Source organism: Cricetulus griseus (genome assembly GCF_003668045.3).
Source record: "Cricetulus griseus strain 17A/GY chromosome 1 unlocalized genomic scaffold, alternate assembly CriGri-PICRH-1.0 chr1_1, whole genome shotgun sequence".
Classification (NCBI taxonomy): Eukaryota; Metazoa; Chordata; class Mammalia; order Rodentia; family Cricetidae; genus Cricetulus; species Cricetulus griseus.
The window spans coordinates 96,199,705-96,227,476 of NW_023276807.1; the positions used below are offsets into that span (position 1 = coordinate 96,199,705).

At 43.0% G+C, this 27,772-nt stretch overlaps 1 protein-coding gene across 1 annotated transcript in view; it reads left to right on the forward strand.

Moving 5' to 3' along the window:
- Pkd1l1 (polycystin 1 like 1, transient receptor potential channel interacting) overlaps positions 1 to 20,898 on the forward strand; it is a 133,418-nt gene extending 112,520 nt beyond the window's left edge. The window contains exon 51 of the mRNA XM_035453022.1: positions 20,719 to 20,898. Coding sequence (XP_035308913.1) covers positions 20,719 to 20,898 — 180 coding nt within the window. The remainder of the gene's footprint in view (positions 1 to 20,718) is intronic.
- Positions 20,899 to 27,772: the final 6,874 nt, after the last annotated feature.

Here is a 27,772-nt window from a genome sequence, read left to right on the forward strand (position 1 = left end):
ATTACATGTGTGTCTCAGTAGTTCTCATGTGCATATCATGTACTCTCATGAGCCTTTCCATTATGTTTATGCACCAGGATCCATGCTGGTTTCCTAACACTCCGCAATGTTCTTGCCAGAGACAGCAAAGACTCATAATCTGTGCCCCAAGGACAAGCTGTTCTTGTGTGACATGAAGCGCTTGGCACTACCACAATCATCAATTTTACTTTCCTCCCACTGGAAAGTGCGATTGTTTTCTGAACAGTCACATTATGAGACATTGATCAAAGGCATATTACACAAAAGCCACTGTAGCTGGGTTTGCCAATGCCTGTAGCACCCAGGTTCCGCAGCACAAGTTAGCTGTCCTTCTGGGAAGGAGCTGGGTGTCAGTGGTCCCCAACAAGCCAAGCCCAACTGGGTTTTTGCAGAACAGACTCCCCTTTGTGTGATGGAAACCAAGGAAAGGACCCATTTGATTTTCCTAACTGGGGGCAGTTGTTTTTCATCTTAACCAATAATAATTAAGATCAGTATCTATCTAAAACAGCAGGAGAGGTTGCCTGGAGCTACCACTAACCACCTGCAAATTGCATTGTTCTTTGTGCTTAAGTGACTCATAGCAACAGAACGCTGTGGCTGCCAAGCCCACCGCCTCTTCTCGCCCCTGGCTCATTGCTCATTCTGTGATTCTTGGCTCGCCCTTGCCTCTTAGCTACCTCCACCTACAGTCAAAGAAAAGTTCCTACTCCTCTTCTTGCTGTTTCCCAGGCCTCTCACCACTCACCACTTCTCTGCAGAAGCTAGCTAGGCCTGAGTCTGCAGGGGCAATTGGGAGATGCTCTGCCCCATAAAATTTCCTTTCCACTTGATTTTGAGTCCAATTATGGCAGGATGAGTCATCCAGAAGGGGGCGCTTTATCTCAGGACACAGCTGACCTGCTCAAGTGGGGCATAGCTCCACCATAGAGCACCTGTCTAGCATGCAGAAGACCCTGGCTTCCATCCCTAACAAAGCCTTTTTTTAAAGTGTAATTACTAGTCTCCTTCCAGGATGGAAGGAGAGAAGGTTTTTGTAGGTGAAAAATTTGGATTAACGTTCTGCATCTGGAGGATGAAGCACAGGCCATCTATCTGTGTTTGCAGAGAAGCTTCCAGTGCAGAGGTCAAAGGCTCTGTTTCTGGGCAGGTCCATGCTATGAAGTTGAATTCTTTGGGTCCCTGTTCATTTCTTGCAGCTTCTTTTCTTGACTCTGCCAGTTTGTGAGGTACCATGGGCATGATTTAGAGCATCTAACTACACAGCAAGCCTCTGTCTAGAGCGGCACTTCTCAACCTGTGGGTCGTGACCCCATAGGGGTCCCATATTTGATGTTTACATTGTGATTCATAACAGTAGCAAAATTACAGTTATGAAGTAGCAACAAAGTAATTTTATGGTTGGGGGATCACCACAATGTGAGGAACTGTATTAAAGAGTCACAGTCTTAGAAAGGCTGAGAACCACTGATAGACTTCGTGCTTATAACTGGCTTCCATAATGTGCTTCAGTCAAGCAGTGTTATCTTAGGGGTGGGTACAAGGTAATTTAACACACTAAGCTGGAATCCTGGAGGATGAGGCAGGCTGTGGTTCAAGTAAAGCCACACTAGCCCTCACATGAGGAAAACAGAGGGTCCTGAATGGCCCTGCTCCTTCTGACATAGCATAGAAGTCTCCAGGTCCCACCGCTGAGCTACTGTTGATGGTGATTCATTTGTAACTACACAGTGGGGACTATGGGCACATAGTGCAGTCCTATGCCACGTGTCCTCCCTAGGACAAAGAGAGCACTGTGTCACTCCCCACAGGACTGCTGAGCAAGGCAAATGGAGTTAATATGAACACGTTCTCCTTCCTCTATATGGGTTTAATCTAGACTACTAAAAAATGAGTGTCAAGGTCCATGCATGTGCCTGTCACCCACCCTGGGGACTGAGAGGGCAATGGTGAGCAACACTGAAATGCTGAAGACGAGCTGTAGCCACCAGGAAGATGTAATTTCTAATGGCAGAAAATAAGAATCTCAGAAAGATGAGCAATAATCTGGGCAACTTTTGTGCTCATTCGAATCTGGGTGTGATGTGCCTTTTCCATGACACTGACAGGGGCCACTAACAGTGCAGTCATGAATGAAAGTGATAGGCCTCTGGGAGGAACACACCCCTCTGGTCCCAAGATGCAGTTAACACTCAGAGGAGCTGCTGTGTTCCTGGACTCCTATATTGGCTCTGCCAGTGCTGCCAGACCTACGGCACGATCCGTGCACTCTCTACTACTGAAGACACACAGTAAATGCTTAACAAGCCGATTAGCAAGGGGAAAGTGATAGACGGAGCCTATAGCTGGAAAGAGCCAAGAAGGGCAAAGGTTGGTGGGCAACTCTGAGGGCAGGATTTTCGAGAACTTTTGGGTTGTTCTTTTTTTTTTTTTTTTTTTTTTTTTTTTTTTTTTTTTTTTCCGAGACAGGGTTTCTCTGTGTAGCTTTGGAGCCTATCCTGGCACTTTTGGGTTGTTCTTATAGCTTTATTTTTAAAGTTTGAAATGACTTCCCACTGAAAAGCTTTTGAAAGAGTCCCTTGTGTTGCTCAAGCCCAGAGACTGCACAGAGACGGGGTCATCGTGGTGAACAATAGTTTTAATGGTTCTTAGAAGGCATTTTCCCCTAAGCTTTTCTATACTTTTAAGTATATCTTGGTATTTTTTTTCTTGGATGGACATCACAAGAAAAGCTCGTTAAACTTAATAGAATTGCTTAGATGTGATTTACGACTATTGGGTGTATCGGGAGTGCAGAAACGTAAAACGCCCCATCGATGCTGAAGCAGAGAGCCTCTGAGATAAGCAGTCTCGGCTTCCACACTGGGTCTGCTGAAGTGGCTGTATAGGGAGGAATGTTCTGCAGCCCCTGATTTATCCCCTTCTGGCACACAAACGCCAGCCAAGTTGAAATACTGGTATGCACATCCCCTTTCTGTGGATGTGTGCTAGTCCAGCATTAGTGACACTGGATATAAACCAGGACTTCTGTGTCACTGTGAGCATGGAATTTATTTACGAAAGCTGCATTCTCTCTAGTGGGGGGTGGGTCAAGGGACTGGAATCTGAATTTTCCAGGGTTAGAATGCTGTATGAGATGGCTGCTTTTGAAGCAGTTTCTGTTTCATCGGCTTTGAGCAAACTTCAATAACCATTGTCCCCAAAGACTAGATAAAGGGCTGCATTAGTTCATTGGAATGCAGTAACAAATATCACAATCAGAAATATGATGTCTCACAGTCTGGAGCCCTGGGGTCCATGGCCCCAGAGGAGAGCTTGACAGGCTTTTTACCCAACTTCTCTGTACCGCCTGGCTTGGGGTGGCCTAATGCTAATTGGCATTCTCCCCATCTGTGTTTCTCCATGGTCAGGTTTTTTCTTTCTGTAAGGACATAGCTGTGCTGGATTAGGGCCCACTGCGATGAATGCTTCTCACTTCCCTCGTAATTCCTGGGCATTAAAGACTAGCACTTTAATATTTCCCTCTGGGGAGAAAATAGCTCATCACAAACATTTGTGCAATTGCAAATCTCTAAAAACAAGGTTCACACAGTTTCACATTAATTCCGGAGTTCCTAGGAATCCCACTAATTTGATAAAAGTAAAACAAAACACTCACATATTTTTTTTTCACTTTCTCCTTTTAGTCTGTATAGCTTTTACGAAAGCGATACTTGTGACCAGCAAGATATCTCAGTGGGTAAAGGCCCTGCTACCCAGCCAGGCAACCTGAGTTCTCAAGGAAAGAACCCACTCCTGCAAGTTGTCCTCCCACCTCCATCCACACTTAAGGTGGTACAAACGAGCATACATATGCAGTCAGCACACACACACACACACACACACACACACACACACACACACCCATAAACGCCAAAAGGGGGCTGTCTGAAAAATGCACACGGGAATGCACAGAAGAAGCACCCGTGGCAGAACCGGCCGGTCTAGGGTAGGTAAGTCCTGTGGCATTTGGAGTCTGGAGTCTAGGAGCCTCTGGAGTTGAGGTACCGTGGAGTTTCTTGCAGAGAGGCGGCAACCAAAAAAAAAAAAAAAAGAAAGAAAGAAAGAAAGGAGGGAAGGAGGGAAGGAAGGAAGGAAGGAAAGAAGGAAAGAAGGAAGGAAGGAAGGAAGGAAGGAAGGAAGGAAGGAAGGAAGGAAGGAAAGAAGGAAGGAAGGAAGGAAGGAAAAGTAAAAAACAAAAATCCCAAAATAATCCCAAATTCACTTAGAGGCAAAAAAGAGAAAAGAACCAAGCCGGCTGCGTGGTGACTTCGGCGGGAGCCCTGTGTGCAGCTCTGGCCTGTGCTGGTGGCTGCAAAGCCACAGGCACGTGACTTTTTCAAGAATTTATGCCTTAAAGTTGGGCGCCAAATGTAGCATGAGTTCTAGCAGGTCTTAATAATAAAAACCCGGAGTCAGATACTGGGGTAAATTCTGAAAGGTCAGAGAAGTAAAGGAGCCAGACACTAGAGAGACCTCTTACCTCTACTGTATCCTCAGACCAAGGGGGCAATCCTGTCTCAATGAATCCTCAGACTAAATGCAATTTGAGCTTCTGTCTCCTTCTGCCTTATATTCCTCTCTCCGCCCAGCCATATCACTCCTGTCTCCACTTCCCTGGTGTTGGAATTAGTCATTACCAACTGGCTATGTGTTTCTCTTTTAGACTGGATCAATCTCATGTAGTTCAGGGAGACATCCACCTGCCTCTGCTTCCCCAGTGCTGGGATTAAAGGTGTGAGCCACTACTGTTAGGTGTCTGTCTATAGCTAACTAGTGTGGCTAGCTCCTCACTCTGATCTTCAGGCAAGCTTTATTTGTTAGATCACAAACAAAATACCACCACATTCACACATACACACTCACACACATATATGTACACTCAGACACATATATACACACAATTTTTTTAGACAGAAAATGATATTTGGGCCCTAGTACTTGATGATATGAAAAGTTGATCATCTCAGTTTTGAGTTTGTTGTTGTTGTTTTCTTTTTTTTTTTCTTTATTTTTTATTTATTTATTTATTTTAGTTCTAGTTAGGGAACAAGCTTATTTCAAGTCCCTTCTCCCTCTCCCTCCCCTCACCCCCAAACTTCCTCCCCCACTCCCAGCCCACCCCCACCCCATCCACCCACCACTCCCCAGGCAGGGTAGGGCCCTCAACGGGGGGGGCTCTGCAAAGTCCACCAAGTCTTCCTTTGCTGATCCTGGGCCCTTCCCCATGTGTCCAGGGTCAGAGTGTATCCCTTCATATGGGATGGGCTCTCAAAGTCCCTTCTTGCACCAGGGAAAAATACTAATCCACTACCAGAGGCTCCCTGGAATGCATAGGCCTCCTTATTGACATCTATGTTCAGGGGTCTGGATCAGTCTTGTACAGGCCTCCTGGACAGCATCTGGGGTCGATGTGCTCTCTCTTGTTCAGGTCACCTGTTCCTGTGGGTTTCTCCATCCTAGTACTTTTGTTTTGTTTTTCCCTGGATAAGACTGGGCAATACCCAAAGATTAATTCCTTTCACTTAAAAGACATTTTTAAATAGGAACATAGTGCTCTTTTTCCTAAGCATTGTGTGGTTGCTAGAGAGTATTCAAGGGCCTCAAAATCCCACAGCCACACGTTACCAGTCACTATGATGTTGCCATGATTATTTTATCCACTTTTTCAGAGTTTGGGAAAATGTAAAATGAAGTTGTACAAACCTATTTTGGCTAACAGTCTCCTTGGCTTCTCTCACTACTGTAGATTTTCCTTACAATAGAACTAGTCAAAATTATGAAGGCTCTAGCCCTTGGCCTTGATCTACTAGTGGCCTTAGAAGGTCTTCCTTTATAGAAGGCGTGAGTTGACTAGTTTTCCAGACACATGTGGTCATGTGACTTCTTTCTTGCAGTCTCTTCTTGAATCTGCAAAAACTCATGACATTTTTCCCATTAACCTAGTCCTACTGCCTGGAAAGAGCAGGAAAACTAGATCAGGAAGCTCAGGAATGTGAGCTGACCTTTGAAACACACAGCAACACCCTTCGCCCTACAGGGCCCAAGTCTCCTGTTTCAAAACCGGGGTGACACAATTGGTGGCTTTTACAGGTAGCTGGTTCCTTGGATGCTGAATCATCAAGAGAGAGGAATTTGGTGCCCAGCACAGGAAGGAGCTGTACTTTACAGAAATGGATACTATGTGACACTGGCAGAGGGGGAAGACACAGGTCTCAGAGCAGGCCCCAGAAGTAAACTCACACAAATGTGACCAACACACTTTTTAAATTTTTATTATATATGTGTGTGCCTCTCTCTCTCTCTCTCTCTCTCTCTCTCTCTCTCTCTCTCTCTCTCTCTCTCTCTCTCTCTCTCTCCCCCCCCCCGGTGTGTGTGTGTGTGTGTGTGTGTGTGTGTGTGTGTGTGTGTGTGTTGTATCCACAGAGGCCAGAAGCGGGCATCCGATCCCCAGAACTGGAGTAACAAATGGTTCCAAGTTCTCATGTAGATGCTGAAAAGAGCTATCCCTGTCTAGTGCCAGCAAGAAGTATTGGTAGCAAGGGCTTTGTGTTATCTGATAAATTAATTTAAAATATTTGTGATTTTCCCAGCAGACAAGAGAATGATAGTAAAGACAAGACCGTCCTAGACATCAGATTTCTCCAGCTCCTGGCCATCTTTTCCCTGGCTGTGTTTGCAAGGTGAACACTCCACACAAGACGCCTGCTGAGCCAAAGCAGCTGCTAGCCATCCTTGAGCTGCTCTTGTTTCCACCCCATGAGAGCCCAACTTCACCCATGACCCTGAAACATGTGTTTCTGTGCTACCAAGCTCTTATGTAGGTGGATGAGGGGAGGAGGCTTTGCTCTTTCAGATTCTGTAAGCTGAAGTCATTTTGGAAGCTTCAGAACCCTGGATTCTACAAGTTCACTGTAATGTGTCTGTATTCGTCAATAGTGTTTCCTCCCCACACACAGGCAGGATGTGTGTCTAGGACAAGCTGACCACCCCTCCTTCCCCACACAGAGATACGAGGTGCTTGAACTGTGAGCCACTTTCAGTGATGTTATGGTTGAGTGAGTCAACAGCTTACTCCTTAAAAGCACAATATGCATTTCAGCTTATTTTTTGCCATAAAACACTCAGCAGTGTTTAGGCAGATTGCATCCCGTAGATACATTGGCATAGCAAGCAGCCAGACAGTGGCTGCAGAGATCTGTGTTATCAGCACACACTGCCACCATGATTTGCCTTGATGCGTGCTCCTGGACAAAACATGTACCCCATCTGCCTTGCTAGAAAAACATCAGCAAAATGTCTACTGTCAACAAGGTCTAATTCCCATTCCTTTGGATGCACATTTGCCAATGGATCCCAAAAATAAATGGAAACATTTGTGCAGGGGCAAGACCATGGTCTATTTTGGGTTCTCTTGGGTTCTTCATTGACCTCAGGCTAGGAAAGAATATGTTTTCAAAGACTCAAGATTCTCTCCACAGTACAACAAGTCCTGATTTCATTGCTTGAGAAGACCTTGTTCATCAACATTTTTTGTTATTGTTGTTGTTAAAATTAGGTCACTGTTATTTGGTAAAATTCTTCCCCAAACATTAAGTCTTGTATTGCATTCAGGGTTGGTCTGCTTCTAAGAAGACAAAAGTCTTAGAAATCAGGGGAAGGGCTGAGTCCTGTGAGTTCCACAGGGTCAAAGACTACCTTTGCAACACAGGGGCCAATCCTGAACATGAAATTCTTGGAAGACATGGATCTACAAATTAGCAATGTCATCTCCTATTGCAGACATCTCCAATGTCAGTCTCCTATTGCAGACTGACACACATTGAGCACAGATAAACCTTGCGTTCTAGCTGCTCAAAGTAGAATACAAATTATAAAGATCTTCAATGACACAAAGTAAGCATTCCCATTCCAGGGGTGAGGGGGAGGAGTGAGGGCACAACAAAAGAAAGAGTCAAAGAGGAAAACCCAGCAGGACAAACACCAAGCCTTATAGCTTCATTCAGCACCTAGCATTTGTGATGACATCAGCTAGCCTCCAACAGGCCTGTACCTACATCCTTCTTCTAATAACACACATTGGCTCTCTCTTGGACTGGGTCTCCCTGGTATCTTGACAGTGTCCCATGTTTCTGACATCTCCAACATCCTGGGATACACACTGCAATTTGGGTTTCACCTCTAAGGCTTTACATGATGACCTCTCTGAAGGGACTCTGACCTTGCTATATATCGCCTGGCCTTGCCAGCTTTTCCTGAAGCCTTATCACAAGTCTGGATGACCCTGTAACTCTTACATTCTGCATATCTCCAAAGCCAACCCCATGTGAACAACAAACGCCAAGCTGTGTTTCCAGTTTGAGTCATGGCTTGGTTCCCTGGGGCCACAGCTACAGCAGCCACTAAACTGCCTGTTTGGGCAGGGAATGTACTTCCTCCGATAGATAGTCATATTTAAGCTGGTGTGTCCTAGAGGCTCCATCTTCTCAGGAACTCTCTTTAAATATAAATATTTGTAAATATAAATATTTAGATTACAGCCGAAGTTTTCCAAGTGTGAGATCAGCCATCAAGGCTCCTTTGCTAGTATCCCAGTACAAAGTAAACTGTTTCTCTTCAAGAGGATTATTCTCTTTAATAATCATAGTGCCTTTGTCAGTACTCACCTGCTCTAAAACCTTAAATATACTCATACTTTTTTCTTGGACAAATGCATATCACTCATGTCTTTCTGCTCTGATTTTTGCTTTGAATTCTCACTTGTGGATCTATATAAATTCTAAAACCTCATAAATCATGTCCTAAAGAACTATGTCCAATTAAAAAGTCATATAGTATAGAAAATAGTAGTAATGTATTTAATGTATTTATTTTTCACTCGAAAAATTAAAAAAGAACTGCTTTGTGATAGGAATGTGGAAGAGTTTGGAGCTGCAGATTAGAACAAATTGAGCAGCAACCATTCCACAGCCCAAATACTATGTACACTGTTTTGAATTTCCTCCATCAATTAGTTTTGAATTCAGTTTCACTCAAATGGTAGAACACAAGCAGTGTGTAGCTAGATTCTTTGCCAGAGTGTAGCACAGTGGCCTCTCTTGATTTTCAATAGAGTCCTTGTTTCCCTCTGAAGGTCCATGAGCCTGGCTTTCACTTCCACAATACCATGTATGCTGTTAACTGTGTATGCTGTTAACTGTGTATGCTGTCCACCATATATTGTCCTAAGTATAGCAGAATATCGTTAGGCATCATTACATTGACTTTTTTTTCTCCAGTCATTCTGTCTTTTCTAATCTGCAGCTCCAAACTCTTCCACATTCCTATCACAAAGCAGTTCTTTTTTAATTTTTCGAGTGAAAAATAAATACATTACTACTATTTTCTACACTATATGACTTTTTAATTGGACATAGTTCTTTAGGACATGATTTATGAGGTTTTAGAATTTATATAGATCCACAAGTTAAGGGGTTAATTTCTGATGAAATTCTGGATATAATTATGTATGAATATATCCAGAGAGTTAAGACCATTCACATTTAGGAATATTATTGAGAAGGGCTCATTAATTCTTGTGTCTTGTTGGTTATTTATTTCTGGGTTGGATTTTTCCCCTTTTCTTCCCTATATCATGGATTGGCTGGTTTGCTGATTAGGTGCAATGGATTCTTTCTTGATTCTCCTGTATTCATCTGTTCCCCTCATGAAGTTTATTCTGTTGATACTCTCAAAGTAAGGCTGTCTTCCTTCCTCCACCATGTATGCTGCTCACCATGTATGCCATCCACTGTGTATGCTGTTAATTGTGTATACTGTTAACTGTGTAAGCTGTCCACCATGTGTGCTGTCCACCGTGTATACTGTCCACTATTTATGCTGTCCACCGTGTATGTTGTTAACTGTGTATGCTGTTCCTTTAAATTGGCAGTCATGAACTGATTTAGTCTGTGCTTCTCTTGTACTATCCTGATTCCTCCATATATTTTAAGAGACAGCTTTGCTGGACATAGCAATCTTGGTGGACAGCTATTTACATTCATCCCTTGAACTATTTCCTGGCTCTTAGGGTTGCTAATGAGCAACTGATGGTATTCTCATGTATGTGCCTTTGTTAGTTGGCATTTTTCTTTATAGATTTTAATATTCTCCTTCTCTCCTTCTCTCATCTTGACTATAATGTAGTAGAGAGATCCTTCTCTGGAAGATCCATTTGAGGTTCTAAATGCTTCTTCTGCTTAAATATCCAGCTCTTTGCCTGGATTTAGGAGATTACTGCTACAGGAATTTTATATGCCTTTCATTTTTATCTCCATTCTCTCCATTCTGTGAATTCTTAAGTTTGTCTCTGGTTGTACCCAATTCACAGATACTATAAACTCTTTTCTTCATTGATGTTTGAATGCCACAGTCCATTCTTTTTCCCTCCATCACTTTCTTCTGCTGGAGCCAGTCCATTGAGGAGGTGGTTTTGTTTTTGTTTGTTTTTAATTAGTTGAAATATATTTCATTTCCAGTATTTCTATTTGGGTCCCTTTTTTTCAAAATCTTAATTTCCTTACTGACTTTCTTATATGTGTTTCTGACTTTGTCCGACATTTCTGACTTTCTTTTTCATGTCTTGAGGCAATTTCCTTACTCCCTTGATCTGCTTGTTTGTATTTCACTGATGTCATTGTCGTCTTTAAAATATTTTAATTCTTCCTTTAACACTATCCATTGCACAAACTCTGAATTCAGTTGTTGAGGAGTAGCAGTGTGTTGAAGGACCCGTGTTGCCTTGCTTCTTATCTGTTTTTATGCATTTCTGTGTTGCAATTTGCACATCTGGGGATCTTATAGAGCTGCCTACAATTAAAAGCTCAATCCCCAATGCCACTCAAGGAGGAGGAAAGAGTAACACCAAGCCTAACAAGATACACAATCACATTTATAATCAAATAAGAGTGAGGATGAACATTTAAGGGGAGGCAGAGTAGTAATAAATTAAATCCCATTAATATACCACTATTGACCAAAAACACGAACTGGAAAAGATAATGTAGAGCAATGTGGAGTTGAAAAGTATTAAGGGTGAATGTAGAGATATTACATGAGTGAAATAAAGGAAGAAATGGGGAAAGGAGAAAAAGTTAAGTAAAGTCAAAATAGAAAGAGAAAAATGATATGAAAAGGGAGAGGAAAGACCAAAATATTTAAAGGAAGAGGCAGAAGGAGGGGAGGAGAAGGAAGAAGGGAAACAACTGCCCAAGAAGGAAAATAAAAGTGTAAACAAAATCAGATAAAAACAAAAGCACTTTTAAAAACACAAGATCTAGAGACCTTCTGTGTAAGCTGGTAGATTATAAACTACTTCCACATGACCTGGTTAAAGGGAAAAATCAATTCTAAAAAAGAACAGAGTATTCCAAAAAGGAAAAAATTAAGAGCTTTGGAATCCGCAAGGTGACAATAGACTCCAACAAGTGAAAAGCACCAAGAAAAAGCCAGGTGACATGATGAGTAGAGCCTTCACAAGCCCCAAATCCAACTTCAGGCTTTAGTGAGACAGGCAAATGAGTCAGCAGTGCAAAGCCCACCAACCAGACATAAGCCAGGGAGATAACCCTACCCCCTGGAAGACTAAGGACAGAAAACAACTGACTTCAGCCTGCCACAGCCCTGGGTTGTGAGAAATTACCTATCTTTGCAGATGAACATGACCTTATACTTAAGTAACACTGATAACTCGGCAGAACACGATCACAGCAATCAGCATAATACAGAGTCAATACACAAAACTCAGTAAAGAAATAAAGGAAAACTCAGCAGCTGCAGGTAAAATGAACAAAACGCGCCACAATAGACATAACAAAGGAGGTGAAAGAGCCGGGCGTTGGTGGCACACGCCTTTAATCCCAGCACTCGGGAGGCAGAGACAGGTGGATCTCTGTGAGTTCAAGACCAGCCTGGTCTACAAGAGCTAGTTCCAGGACAGACTCCAAAGCCACAGAGAAACCCTGTCTCAAAAAACAAAAAACAAACAAACAAAAAAAAAAAACAAAAAAAAAGAAAAGAAAAGAAAAAAGAAAAAACAAAGGAGGTGAAAGACTTCCTTCCCTGTGAAGCTTTAGGATACTGAAGAAAGAAGCTGGAGACACTAGAAGCATAAAGAATACACTTGACCATGAACTAGAAGAAATAATGTAAAAATAGCTATTTGACCAAAAGTATAGTTATAGATCTAGGGAAATCCCTGTCAAAACTCAATACCACACTTCTCAGAATTAGAAAAAAAAATGCTAAAATTAGTATTGAAGCACAGAAATCCCTGGATAGCCAACACAAACCTGATCAAAAACAGAAACCTGATTTCACTTCTTACTTACAGGGCAACAGTAACAACAGTTGTATGGGACTGGCATAAAAACCAGACATGTGGAAAAGTGGTCTCCAGTCTTAGCCATCAGGAAAAGGCAAATGAAAACTGCTTTAAGATTCCTCCCTATGGCTCATCAAGCAAAATGGACAAGAAATGCTGACAAGATATGGAACATAAGAAACCATTATACAGTGCTGGTGGGAACAGAAACTTGAGGGGTCAGTATGGAAGTCGGTGTGAAAGTTTCTCAAACATCTGAAACTAGAACGACCATGTGATCCAAGCATGCTCAGTTAGGGACTTTGAGGACTCTGAGTCAATTTACCACAGAGGCACTTGCCTGTCCGTGTTTACTGCTGCACTACACACAGTAACTAGAAAGTGGAACCAGCCATCTCCAGGTGAATAGATGATAGAGAAAGTGTGGAGCATGTGGACAATGAAATTATAAAAGTATGAAATGGTGGCACTCAGGAAGACATAACACTCACAGGAAACTGGATGGAACTGGATATCATCACATTAATCAAAATAAGCCAGACTTAGACAAATACTACATTTCTCCCTCTCATATGCAGAATATAGGGGTGTGTCTGTCTGTCTGTCTGTCTGTCTGTCTGTCTGTCTGTCTGTCTGTGTGTTGGGGGATACCAGGAAATTAGAAAGGGGACCATGAAGTGGAAACAACTTTAAGGGAGTAGGGTGTGAGGAAAAAGAGAGAGTAATGGAAGTTATGCAATGCGGAGAAGAAGGAATGGTTGGTGAGAAGAAATCAGGCAAGAATGGGACAAAGGAGATGAAAGGAGATGGCAGGAGAAGTGTTAGGAACAAAGCACAATGATGAGTATGTGTGAAAAGGCCATAATGAAACCCATCACTTGGTATGCTAACTTAGCAGTAAATAAAAATAAACAGACTTATATGCTGTTTACTACAGAATCAGTAAAAAGCAAACCAAAGACTGGCCTGACCTGCAATCTAATCTGCTTTAGTCTTTCTTCTTCTTCTTCTTCTTCTTCTTCTTCTTCTTCTTCTTCTTCTTCTTCTTCTTCTTCTTCTTCTTCTTCTTCTTCTTCTTCTTCTTCTTCTTCTTCTTCTTCTTCTTCTTCTTCTTCTTCTTCTTCTTCTTCTTCTTCTTCTTCTTTCTTCTCTCTCTCTCCCTCTTCTCCTCCTCCTCCTCCTCCCTCCTCCTCCTCCTCCTCCTCCTCCTCCTCCCAATTTGGGCAAGGAAGTAAATCTGGAATCTGTTACTCCAGTTTTATCTGAAAGCCATTTATTAAGATGTAATAATCCTGCCAATCCTAGTAGCACAGGCCAGGGACCGCGCATGCTTGTGGAACAGAGCAGAAGATGGATGTGGTAGAGACCTTCGCCTGGTCCTACACCCTCAGAGCTGCTGGCTGAAGAAAAGCCTGCTTGCAATCCTGTGAATGAGGCAGACTGGGGTCTCAACTGTCTCCTGGATCATTTTCTCCTAGTTCCTGCAGCCTCCTGGGAGACAGTTTCTCCTCCAGTAGTCACTGGCCCACACTGAGGGTTCTCTCCCATCTTGGTCAGTCTGTGACAATCCACCCAGACTACTACTGAAATCCACACTCTTTGGGGATCACTGAGGATGAACATTCGAGTATGCTTGCTGATGACTTGACCACTTTCTCTAAAAGGGAATTAACTGTTCACATATTTACCCAACTGATCAGTCGGTATGTGCAGCTTAGATCTAATCTTTGGTTGTTTCTGTAAGACTCTAGTCTAAGGGGTCATGTTGCTATATGCATTAATTTTTAGCTCCAAGACCAGGGAAAGACAGACCATCTGTAGTTTTGGAAGATAATGGCTCTGGGTTAGGACTATTTCATGGTGACACTATGATGGTTGAATTGGTCTACAACACATGCCGGGGAAACTTGAAAGCAGGGGCTACCTTAAAGACTGCCTTGGAAGCAGGGGGTGCCTCCAAGTGGACTAGGCTGGCCCAGTGAGACTGTACTCCTTCCTGCTCCACTGTCCAGTAAGGGAGCTTAGACAGCATCAATCCTTGGCCTCCATCTCCAGGCAATGGATTATGTCTCCTTCACAAGCAAAGATACTACCCTGGGCCTCAAGTCCTTCTGTATCCACTGCTTTCCCAGAATTGCATTGCATGAGTGCTGAGTAAAATGGTAACTATTATGCTCCTTGGAACTCTGTGCCCATACCCCCACAAAACAGCAGAACTGCCCAATTTTGAAAATTCTTTTAAGATAAGAATATGAACTTTTATGGAGACAGTTTTCTTTTCACAGTTTACATTAGTGCGCTCTCTCTCTCTCTCTCTCTCTCTCATATATGTATAATTACTTACTAGAAGTAAAACATTTTTCTAAGTTCTTTGAGATCTTAATTAATCTTTACAAAAGCCCAGTGAAGTAGGTTGTATATTATCTCCTTTTAAGACTGAGAAAAGAGATAAACTGGGCTATAAACTGGGAACACTTCTGGACCAGGGCACATTGTCTCAGGGATACAGTTGTTAACCACCAGGCTCCCTGGTACCTTTGTAGGGGTAGGGAACTAAATACAGACACTTACACTTACATATTAGTTGATTTTCACATTGCTGTGACATAATACAGGGCAGCATAACTAGGAGGCAAAGGGTTTATTTGGGCTCATGGTTTTAGGGGATTTTGTCCACCCCAGAGGGGAGGCATTCAGAGTGGCATTGACTTGCAATGGTTGATTGCCCAGATAGCAGCTAAACCAGAAGCCAGGAAAAATAGTCATACACCAGGGCTTGGCTCTGTCATCCAAGGTCCACACTTTACTGTACGCCTTGGTAATGCAGATGCCACAAACACAAAACAGTGCCACCAGCTGAGAAGCAAGTATTCAAGCACACAGCCAACACTACCATCCAACTTTGCCTGGCATCACATTTTACAGGTCAGAAGAGCTAAGGCTCAAATAAGCTGTCAGTTGTTCAATTCCCACAAACAAACGGGAAGCCAAAGCGAAAATCCAGGTCCATGTGTCTTCAGTCTGTGACCCTGGTCACAATTCGTAGTTTGGTTTTTCCTAAGTGTTTTGTTTGCCAGTTGTGTTTGAGCTGAGCATGGCCGTGTTTTTTGTTTTTTTGACTCTGCCTAACATGGAACGCCTGAAATTTTATTTTATAGGCTTTGTTCTCCCTGCTGAGTCTGCTTCTGCAAGTTATCATCTAGATCTAATAATGCACTGAACAAGACCAGAACAGAGTCTATTTATATAAGATTTCTGTAATAAAGTTCTATTTTGTAAAGTGAACAATTGAATGTTGTTAATAATGCTCTCTCTCTCTCTCTCTCTCTCTCTCTCTCTCTCTCTCTCTCTCTTTCTCCTTGGCTTGACTAATTCAATATAAAATGGTTACTCACACTCAGCTTTGAAGTCAGCCAGGCTACTGTGTTTGAACTCATTTTTAAAGCCCACATTCTCAGATGAGAATTTGCTAAGGAGATTATTAAATTTGGAGGACAAGCCAATATTCTTGGCTACTAACTAGTTTTGAAAGGCCTGGTTTAGTGTGTGTGCTGCTGGAAGCAGATGGACCGTGTAGAATTACCAAGAATTCATTCTCTGCCCAAACAAAAAGCACAATGGTAGATGCTTTGCAGACCACAAACTTAAAATATACTGAAATAACTTTCAATTTATAGGGAAATTATAATGCAAAATTTTTAAATCACAAATTGCAAGTAGTATTTATAGAAAACTTTTATTTTGAAAAGTGTTTATTACAAATCGGGAAAGTTTGAAACTAAAGCATTTTAATGTTGAACACAAAAACCCAAAGGAAAATAAATAAAATAGCCATAAACAACATAAGAATATAGACATTACAAAGATAGGCATCAAAGCTAATTAAGTGTGAAACTGGACCAGTGGAGTGACAGCACCTAAAGGTGGGGTTTTGAAAAGAATGCCAAGGCATAGAAATCTATAACAGAGTTAATAGAGAAACAAATATCTCAAGTCAATAAGAAGAAAGATAAACAAACGAAAGACAAATTCATCCCACCAGCAAAGAAAAATTTTAAAAAAAACTATCATCTTGAGTGCAACACTTATGAAAAGATGAGTAAATTTCTCATTTTCTAGAAACATGCAATCAATTTTTCAAGGCAAATAGGAAATCTAAATCATAAACATTAAAGAGATAGAATCAGAAATCTAGTGGTACTCAATGTAAGGGAGCAGCTGCCTGCTGATATTCAAACTTTATTCTACACAAACGCTTCTGGAAAATTAAAATAGGAGGGAAATGCAAGAAGCTTGTTACATGAAACTAGAATAATCTTGACTTCCTCAAAGAAAGTGGAGGAGTACCTTACAGGAAATGAAAATGCAAGAGCAATCTTACTAGACTGTGCGATTGTCAGGGGAGAGAGCCTGTCCAGCTCACATGAAGCCCTGGATTTTGTCTCTAGCACTGCAAACAACAAAGACAATCTTTCTAATTAATGCTCATCATTTCAGAAATCTGAAGGAAAATACTAACACAATTCAGCTGGCTATAATGATGACATGAAAAGTGGGTTTATCCTGGAAATGGAACCATGGTTCCTTGGAGAAAAATAGATTAATTTAATCTATTACATTGCACATGAAGAAAAAAGGCAATCCATAAAATTCAACACTGATTCATAATAAAATCATACATGCTAGTTATGAGGGAAATGGGATGCCTATGCTAAGCCAATAATAAACATCATAACTGACCACACAGCCTTAGAAGCATTGCCATGAAAACGGATGTGTGTGCTCCCTGCCTCTGTCCTGTAAGTAGAAAACCAATGCTGTAAGATGATGAAAACAATCAACTAGAGGGATGTGTAGAGACCAGTAACTCAAATAGTACTCAACCACAGGAGACATGATTGCTCATTCTCCTCCCCAGACCACAGACAGTCAACTGACAAAATACCTTAGAAGACCAGCACACCAAAAATGACTGATATTCCCACCAGTGACTGGGCATGAGAAGTTAAAACTGCAGTTATTATGGGATGCAGCCAACAGCTGCACTACCCTGGTAAATCTATGAGGAGATGTGCATGCTGTTTACTTTTGAATTTACTGACCACAATTGAAAAAAATGAGAGAAAACCGACATCCATGGAGATTACGTGTTTACATAACGTGTGCCCATCAAGTTAGTGTGCTAAGTCAATGTGTTTCTAACTGAAATACCAGTGAGTCTCTGAAATCTGGGGCATTCCTCAAAACTTAAGACAAGAAGCACAGAGCCTGGAATAGCTGAGAAAAAAAAAATGGTTTGCAAAGAAAACAAATGGAAGAGCTTGAAGCTCAACTCAGTAGATAGTTGCCAAAAAATGTAACTTTTTCTCAGTTAGAAACCCCATGCCTTCATTCATTTTCTCATCTATGCACTAGTTTCTAATTCTACTCTGTGGCTCTGCTCTCAATTTTGGGAACAAATCAGTGAAGGAAACCAACAGGATGTTTGTTGGTAGTGGCTTACCTTCCAGAGGGTGGGACATGAGGTAACAAATAAAATATACTGGATAGCTATCAGGAAGAAAAATTGCATGAGCAAGAGGAGTTGTCCATCAGAAGAGGTAAGTGGAGAAGGCTCCCTTTGGTAAAGAGAGTTTTGAATGGACTTCAGAGGAGCTACACAGCTCTCCCAGGTAAGTGGCAGGAAGGAGGAATGAGTTGCAAAAGCCAGCAGATGGGAACATAGTCAGAATGGGAGCAATGGCAAGTGTTTCCGAAGTGCAAAGAGCAACAGGAGGAAACAGATGGGCAAAGCAGCCAGCAGCCCTGGGTAGTTGGTCTTGTGGACATTGGTTACAAATGTCATTGTAACTCAATGCCCCGAAGGACACACAAAATGAATCTCTAAAGACCTGGCCCTGCTGTGATGTTCCCTACAGTTCCCTGCAGGGAAACTGTAGCGTGAAGGAGATGAAAGAGAGACGTGAATGCTTTAGGGTGACTGCTTGGGAAACTCTGTGTTAAGGTAGAGCAGGCAGGGTGTGCTCCAGGATGTCACATCAGGCATCAGTGTCCAGAAACTCTGAGCACTTGGGGGTTTTGGGGGCTTTTTGTTTTGGTTTGTTTGATTTGGTTTGGTTTTCCTTTGGTTTTTAGAGACAGGGTTTTTCTATATTGCTTTGGAGGTTGTCCTGGGACTCTGCTCTGTAGACCAGGCTGGTCTCGAACTTACAGAGCCTGCCTCTGCCTCCCAAATGCTGGGATTAAAGGCATGAGCCACCAACTCCGGGCCAGAAACTCTGACCACTTGTAACCTAAGCAGCTGTGGAAGTGATTTGTGCTCCACCAAAGGGATCTTTTATATGACAGGGGGAAAGGAGGGGCACCTACTAAAAGGTGCTAAGACATATTCCCGTGTCAAAATCAATCAGAATCACACCTCAGACTACAGGGTCTCAAGCTCCTAGAGTGTTCAAAACCTCATTTAAAAAGTAAGACTGATCTGGTTTGTTGTTGTTGTTGTCGTTACTGTTGGCTTTGTTTAAAATAAAACAAATAGGAAACAATTATTGTTTGGGAACTATTTAAAGGTAGGAACCAATTTCCTAAATGAGAAACAAAACAACTCAAAAATTTAAAAATAACTTTACTATTTAAAATGTTCCTCTGAAGAGAACCTATTACTGCCACTTTCCTACGCCAGTATAAGCATAACTACAGTATGAATACATATTCTCATACCCATAGGTAGTTGTGGCCATCCCCCTTATCAAAGAAGTTTGCTTTCATCCCAGCAGATGGAGACCACTACAGAGAGACAACTACTCAAAATGTAGAGAGCACCACCTATGGGGTTGATACATCTAGAACACAACCCTCATACCTACCAAAAACTCAGAAGACATAAAGGAAGTGGGTGAAGAAAGACTGAAAGAGCCAGAAGACCAAGAAGTCGCTGCAATATGGAGATTTCTAAATACAACGGGGAGATTGCACCCATGAGATCACAACAATATGGCTGCCGAAATAAGACCTGAACAATGACAACACCAGTTAACATGCCAGCGTGAATGAGGAAATCTCACAGTGCCCTCTCACCACCAGATGAAGAACTACAGCCAATTAAAACTTGCTGGGAGCATGGGCACCCTAAACAGTTATTCAATAGCAAGTGGTCAGCTTTAAGGATATATATATATATAGGCTTGGGAGATATGGTTAAGAACACTGGCCAGTATTCCAGATAACCCGGGTTCAATTCTCAGCACCCACATGACAGCTCATAACTGTCTGTCACTCCAGTTCCAGGGTATCCAACATACTCATACAGGCATACATAGAAGCAAAAACACCAATGCACATGAAATAAAAATAAATACTAAAAAAGAATATATACATACAAACAACACTATATACCTAATCAGGTTCACATATTTATTTGCATATATATATATATATATGACAATAATAATTAAAGAATAAGAGGCCATGAATTTGAAAGGGAACAGGGGAGGGGGATTATGAGAGAGGATGAAGGGAAGAAAGGAAGGAGAATGATATAATTGTATTTCAGTGAAATAAAAAAATTATTTAGAAGAGATAGAGGAAATGATATATTTTAATTAAAGATTAAAACTTATATACAATTTTCCTCTGAAACAAGAACTCATGAGCAAATTGAGAAGACAAGCACCAAGGATCTAGGAGGTGGAAAACCCCAGGCAACTGTGGAAGAGTTAGTGTACTAGACCTACAAAGAACTGCTCTCAGCCAATCAGAAGCAAGCGCATCTGTAGCCAGATAAATGATGTGAAAAGGCAAAGGGCAGAAAGAGGCCGAAAGAATAGCTAATCCTGCTCATGACAAGCCTGCCGCAGCTGTGATTGATCAAGGACACACTTAGTAAATGGCTGCATCGTCACTCAACACCTGGCGGCTTATCACAAATTAAAGGGTCTCCAACACAAGAGGTAGACGGGAAATGAAGGAGCAAGAAAACTCCCAGATGTAGCAGGGGAATTCAGAGCCCCGAGATTGCTGAGGGAAACAATGGGGTGTGTCACAAATGCACTTCTCATGTACGCGAAGGGAGGGGACAAATGGCAGGTGGCTGTGCACCAAGAGATCTGGCTCTCCCAGCAGCTTCCTGGTGGAGACAACCAGGCCTTGCCTGCTCTTTCCTGGGGAGGCCAATCAGAGTGAAGCTGTATCTTACTCCAGGAGAAAACAGAGGATAGGGTGTCCTGCTACCTGCCCAAACCACTCAGGCTCCCCAAACTTGGTACCTCTTCCATCACTTGACTTGCTGTTCATGCTAGGGCCTCTGGGTCCTCCAGGTCCCCCTGTGGACCCTGAACCTCGGCAACCAGCTTATTTATGTCAACACTGCTGCAGCTCTGTCTGTGACTGTGAAGGATTCCTGGAAGGAAGCTGTGTCTACAGGACTGATTGACTACAACTGCATCGAAGTGGGGGGAGTTAGAACATTGCAAGTCTAGAGCCAAATTTTCTTGGGGTATCTTTAGCCCCTTAATAGCCATGTTTTGCCCCCCTTTGTATGTGATGTAACATCATTTGTTACCAATGGATAAATCCTTTGGAATGTATGTATAGATCCCTGTTTCAGGTGATCAAAGTGCTAAGACCACTGTTAGAGAGCATCAAAGGCTTATAACAGAGTTCCCCTGCTTTGCTGTAGCCTGCCTACTTAATGTATCCACAAGTGTATTTGAAAAGTTGGTTGATTTATCACTTTGCTTTCTCTGTCACTATAAAAAAGTTCATGAAATTGATACCATTGGGTCATGGTAGTTATAGAGATCTGAATCTGTGTTCCCTAACTGTGGTTGTTTACATTTGGCTCCAGAATAAACGTATACCTTCTTTTCTTATGTGGTAAGATAATGTAGGAAATTACCAATATGGAACCAGGTACAGGCTGGCTACAGAGTCCCCTACAGTAAAAGCTCTTCCTCTCATTGAAATAAGTCATGATGTTCCCTGTCTCTGGCACAGGAATCTTGCATCTTATGCCATCACCCTTGAAGCTGAAGTAGCCTGCCCTGTGAGCCGGTAGGGGTGAAATCTCACAGCTGCCATAACCTTGGCAGCAGCTATCTATAATCTCCATCACCATGATTGGCTTCTGTGCCGTACAGGAAATAAAATACTGTATGCTAATTAAATGAGTATAACTGGGTCTGCTAATACTATTAAAATGCACAGTCAGTCTTCAGTGGATACAAACTCCCTACAGAGTGGCATTGTTACTGAACTGTCACTGCGGATTGGATACATTCACATGAAACAAAAATATAATCCTCTATGGCAATTGGCAGTTAGAAACTTCAGTTTAAAGACAAGGACCCAATAAGGCTCCATGATCTCTGTACATTATTATTTAGTAACTACTAGGAAACAAACACACATGTGGCAAGATATTAGAATCTTGTAGGCGGTGCATGGGCATCCTGGTGTTGTATTCCATACTGTTTTGTATATATCAGAATGTCAGTGGACTGGTTCTCCCAACTTTTGACCATCTGTTTGTCTTAGTCTCATAGAATGATCGTGTATTTTCTTACAAGTATGAACCTAGGCTCTCATAGAACATAAGAACTTCTAGGGCTGGTGGGATGACTCAGTTGGTGAAGTTATGGTCACACAATCATAAAGACTTGAGTTTAGACAGCCAGGTCCCACATTCAAAACCAGGTCCTGCAGCACACATCTATAATGCCAGTCTGGGGGTACAGGAATCAGAAGGCTCTAAGAGGATTGCTAGACAGCCAGTCTAGCCAATCAGAAAAATGAGATGGAAAGATTGCCAACGATTGACTTACACACACACACACACACACACACACACACAGAGAGAGAGAGAGAGAGAGAGAGAGAGAGAGAGAGAGAGAGAGAGCCATAAATGTTGACGAAGTCAGAAATATGATTTTACATATGGAACATCGGAACATCTTTCAAGTTAAAACATCCCTCAGACCAGAAGCCTGGGGAAAAAAAAGCATTGGTAATTAGGCTAACATCAAAGAAATGGGAGACACTTTCTTAAGAAAAAAAAAAAATAGTCCTGATGTGAAGATGGAGAACGGCCCCCTTGGCTCCCCACTCAGGCCTAATTACTACTTCTTTCTTCCTCCTGGGCTTGGTCCTCCTGGCCTCTCCTGACCCAGCTGAATGCACAGAGTGGACTGATATGTACACAGACTCTGTGTCCACATGGCTTTGATTTGGGAGAAAAGATGAATCGCCCGCAAGCTGGTAATCTGATCTTTGCCCTTCTGCTGGTAAACAGTTAAAAGATGCTCAGTGCATTCCCCACCTCTTGACATGAGAGTAGCAAACAAAAGAGGTGGGGAGGGGCCTGGCTCCAAGAGGGGAAGCCATTCATCACCTTCAGGGAAAGGAATGTAAATAGGTTCAGATTTAGTCTCTAGTCCTCCCTAAGCCTAGGGGAGGGGGGCTCAGAAATACTCACCTTGTTTTGGTGAGTGGGCTAAAGGCCAGAGGTCAACAGGGCTGCTCCAAAAGGGCCACACAATGAGAGGCTGTTTAAAATCAGAATTCTTTTCACTCTAGCTTTGCAAAGCAAAGGGGTCACCATAGAGCTGAGTGTGGTGGGGTCCTCTGTGTGTGTCCTGCCCCTTTGTCACGGGGCAATTCCAGCAGGAAACACAAGAAGCTGTGTTCAGGGTTGTCTGCCACAAGCAGCAGGGTTTCCCATGCCATCATTGCCAAGGGATGTCTCTCCACCTTGGGGAAGGTCTAGGGGGTAGGCAGCTGGTCAGCTGTGAAATGGACATAGGATGGCTCATTTCACATGAATACCCACACCATGGGCAGGGTGAAGCCTTCTGGCCCTCACCTGTGCTCATCGTTGAGACTAGACACATTGGCCGACTTGTGACTTGAATCTTGGACATTGTCATCAGAGGGAGTATCAGGGAGCTGAGCATACAGCTCAGCCCAGCTGCTAGGTGCTGGCTGTGAGAGGTGGTCTTCCAGGACTGTGACGATGGTACCGCCTCTGCAACCATTGCTGCAAGTGAGTATTGCGGTTCCGTAGGCAGCACTGAGATTTCCAAGAGTTCTTGTGTCCTTGAACAGGATTTGTACAGGGAGATATGAATAATATTAGAGGAAGAAACAGTCCACTAAAGGTACTTCTGGAGGCAGAAGAGGACCAGGGCTGGGGAGGGTGGGAGGCTCACTGGCATCCATGCTTGGCTCTGGGACATTAGTAGAGCTCACCTCTTTTCTGCACATTTTATTGTACATCAGCCTCAGTAGAGAATAGCTCCCAGTCTGGACTATTCTATACCCTAATTTTGAGCTCACTATTCTCCCCAAGCCTCCATCCAATCCTCAACCCCAGCTGTGCTCAAGGGTGTTGATGGTCAGCAAAATGAAGAATCATTTCCGGGAGCTGAGGGTAGCACAGACACCTCCAGAAGCCTCGTTACCAGAGTTGTTAGTGTTGGAGACTGAGTCCTGGCAGCCCAAACACACTAGGCTTGGCCACCCCTCTTTAATGAGTCAGTTAAAGAGACAAGCAAGGGGAGGGCAGGAAGAAGGCTTTGTGGGTAAAGGGCTCACTGTACAAGCCTGATGATCTAATTGCAGATCTCATCTAAATGCCAGCCACCCTGCAGCTGGAAAAGGCTAAAATCATCCTTGAGGTGCCTTGGTACTTCTCTCCCAGACCCGAGTGAATGAACATTCACACCCAAAATACAACATGTAAGCACAGCCCTGGGGGATGCAGGTGCTCTCTGGCCAGCCATCCAGCTGAAACAAGAGCTCCAGGTTCAGTGGAAACTGTGTGCTGATTGGGAGTAGGGTGGAAAGATAGTGAAATGGCTTGTCAGATAAAGGCGCTAGCAGCACAAGCCTAACAACCTCAGTGCCATGGCATGTTCATGTCTACACACACACACACACACACACACACACAGAGAGAGAGAGAGAGAGAGAGAGAGAGAGAGAGAGAGAGAGAGAGAGAGAGAGAGAAAGAGAGAGAGAGAGAGAGAGAGACTTAATGTGACCACAATGGGATGAGGGGCAAATGAAGAGGTTCAGTGACATCCTACATGAGGTTTATATTTAAATACTGGGCAAGAGGCATGCAGAACTAAGTAGTCCGGGCCAGCCTGGTATGGTCCTGCCCAGCACTGACCATCATTGACTCAGCTCCACTCTCTTCTGCATGGCGATCTGACAAGTTGCTAGACCTATGTGAAATTTCTTTCAAGTTTCTCCTCTGCTGGCATTAGACTGCATCCTTTCCTTCTCCCAGCAAGAGGCCCTGGAGAAATTCTAATTTGGGGGAACCACTATTTTAATAGACTGATGGTCAAAGGGAGGCCCACAAGTGTCTCTTTAGAATCCCCACAAGTGGTTACAGATGGCTTCAGTGAAACAGGGATAAGAGAGGGGACAGAAGGCAAACATTGAGATATAGAGAACATTGGGAAATGAGTCAGGACCTGGGGAACTTCTCAGTTGTCTTCTTGTATATTGAAGGAAAATGCAACTAAATGTACTTTTGTCAGTAACTTCCAGCACACACCATTTCCTAAGCAGTGGTCACAGGCAAGAGTGGCCCAGTGCCTCCATGATAAGCATCTCAGAATACGTTTTTTTTACACTGTTTGCCAGGGGGGCCCTAACCCAGTGCCACAACCCAGGAGACCTGAAGAACAGACAGTTCTGTCATGGTTCTGCATGTTCTGGACCTGGGTGGTCCTAGATCTAGGTATCATGAGCAGGTAGCAAGAGCACAGGGGTTTGAGCCTTGGCACTGTCATTTCCTTAATATGTGACTTTCCAGCCCCTTGGGGACTTTGTTCAATGGATAAAATGAATAAAACCTTAACTTCCTTACTCAGGTTTTTTATTTGTTGGCTTTTTTTGTTTGGGGGGGTCTGGTTTAGGAGCAAAACTATGTTACCATATTGCACTTGGTGGTGTGCTGCAGATTTCTGGTGATGCCCATGGTTCCTAGGGCACTCTGGGAAAACCAGACTGTACACCATGACGGGAAGCAGATGATCAGGATTTGCGTGGGTTAGCGGGCGCTGTGTGGAGGCAGAGTGCTCTGTCATCTCATTAGTAGTTCCATGTGTCAGAATCGAATCAGCCGCGGACCTACAATTCAATTACTTGTCTTATTTTTTTATTCAATTGTTTCCTCCTTTCCTTAGAAAATTTAATTTCATCTCTTTCCAATGAAGATCTTAGAAAAAATTGAATCATTGTTTTATTTTAATGAGCATGATCAAGCAGTGATAGATAAGGCCAGCTGGAATGCAGGTTCAGTGGGCTTACCTTAAGGAAGCAAATGATGGCTGTGCAATCCTCTCCAATGAAGTGGGAAGATGGTACCCACACCTCTGAAAATGTATGATCATCTGGGAACCTACATGGACCAAGAAGGCAAGACTGGAAGGACATACACCGTCACACCCACTTTTCAAAAACAACTGATGGCTCAATCACAAACTTCAAGGTCTTTCTTCAAAGCAGAGCAAAATCCACTTACAGAACAATATAGCCCATAAAAATTTATTCCAATGCAACAAACACATTATTTCAAATTGCCACAGTTCAGTTCTGAAGTGACGAGTCTTCCCTTTCCAGACAAAGCCTGGCTTCATCACGTGTTTCCAATGTCTATGTAAATGAGGCTTGATGTGCCAATGGGCCTACCCAGCCAGGCTCTGGGCACTCCCTGGACTCTTCAGCAAAGATTTCCCTGTGACCTGAGCCCTGATGGCTAGAACTGTTACCCACCATAGAGGTACACGTAGCTGAGCAACACAGTACTGGGCTGGGCACCTCCTCTTCAGCAGGCAACCAAGATCTGACCCCAGAGAGGAAGCTCTTGCTTTATTGGCCAATCATCAGCACCTGAGGTTCCTGGGGTCTCATTATGTCCCTATAGTGTTACTCAGGAGCACTTTGTCTGCCTTCATCTCTGGCTCTGCTCATCTGTGTCTCCTCTTACACACATTCCTCAAATTCACAAGTTCAAGAAAGTAGATTCCTCTTTCCAATCATCATCTTTTCTTAATGTGGTAAATATTCATCTTGTCCACCACCTTCACAATTCCCAGAGAAACTTGTGTTGGAAACAAAAGAGGCAGAAGCCATGCCTCTGCAGTCAGCTGCTGTCTCTGCTGTCCCGCATCCTGAGTCAACCGCAATGGAGAGCTGGCTGGCTATGTGCTCCCGTGAAGTAAAGAGGAGGGACAGCAAGGAACAAAAAGATTTTGACTAATTCCTGAAAAAGTTTAAAAATGTTATCTTCCATCCTGTGTTCCCAACAGTACTTTGGTTTGTAGGTAAGCATGACATTTCAGTGGCCAGTGTGACAGCCAGTAAAGGGCTACACTGTCCAGGTCAGACGAAATGTCTTGATGAGTTGCTGGTGAGATAGATACCTGGGCAGGAGAGAAAAACTTTCCTTCCAGTCCCTGGGCAGGGAGCTACTGGGTCTGGAGCTAGAGGAGAGAGAGAGTTCTGACTCATGGGTGGCATGCCTCTTGCTATGGTTTAGATGTGAACTGGTTCCTGTGTTTGCCTCATGGGTTCAAACTCTTGATATATAATGAAAGGTAAGTGTGTTTGCCCCTAATCTTTGGAAATATATGAGAAACTGAATTTTCATTGAGCTCTATTCTAATGTAAGTGTGGTACCCAGTATTGCCCAACACCTTCTACTCTAGTGCATCATAACTCTCTATTTCACTGATGGAATGAGTGTTCATCTGTGCCATGGACATCACACCGCCTGCTGACAGCGTTTTCCCTGCCTTCAGGCCCACTGGGTAGACATTTGTAATGGAAGGTCATGAATAGCACACACTAGAGCCAGGTCAGGAGACCAGGCTTTGAACATGTCCCCTCATTAGTCACATGGCTTTATAGACCTAAGCCTCCCCTAAAACCTGAATATTTGAGCTCTCAGAACATCAGGAGCTTAAGAGCTTTCTGAGAGGAGATGGTTTGACCATTTAATCTCCTCACTGAGACACTACAGTACTAAGAGAACAAGCTGCCTCTTGGATGCATGAAGTTGGACTGTGCAGACCCTCATCCGAGTCTGCTTTTGTTGGTTGTGAGAAGTTTGGGCAGAGTTGGTAATGAACCTCTCCTATTCAAGCTGAACATCAAACAGTAGTAAACCATCCAGAGGAACCCAGCAAACTCATCCAGACAAACAGACCTTCTCCCTACCTTCTAGACAGTGTTGAGGGAGGGACTGAGTGTGGTGTCTACTCTAGAATAAGATTCTCACTGTGATGGTTCTCATCTGAAGTGAGGGAGGCAATTGCACAGTAAATCTCAAGATACACT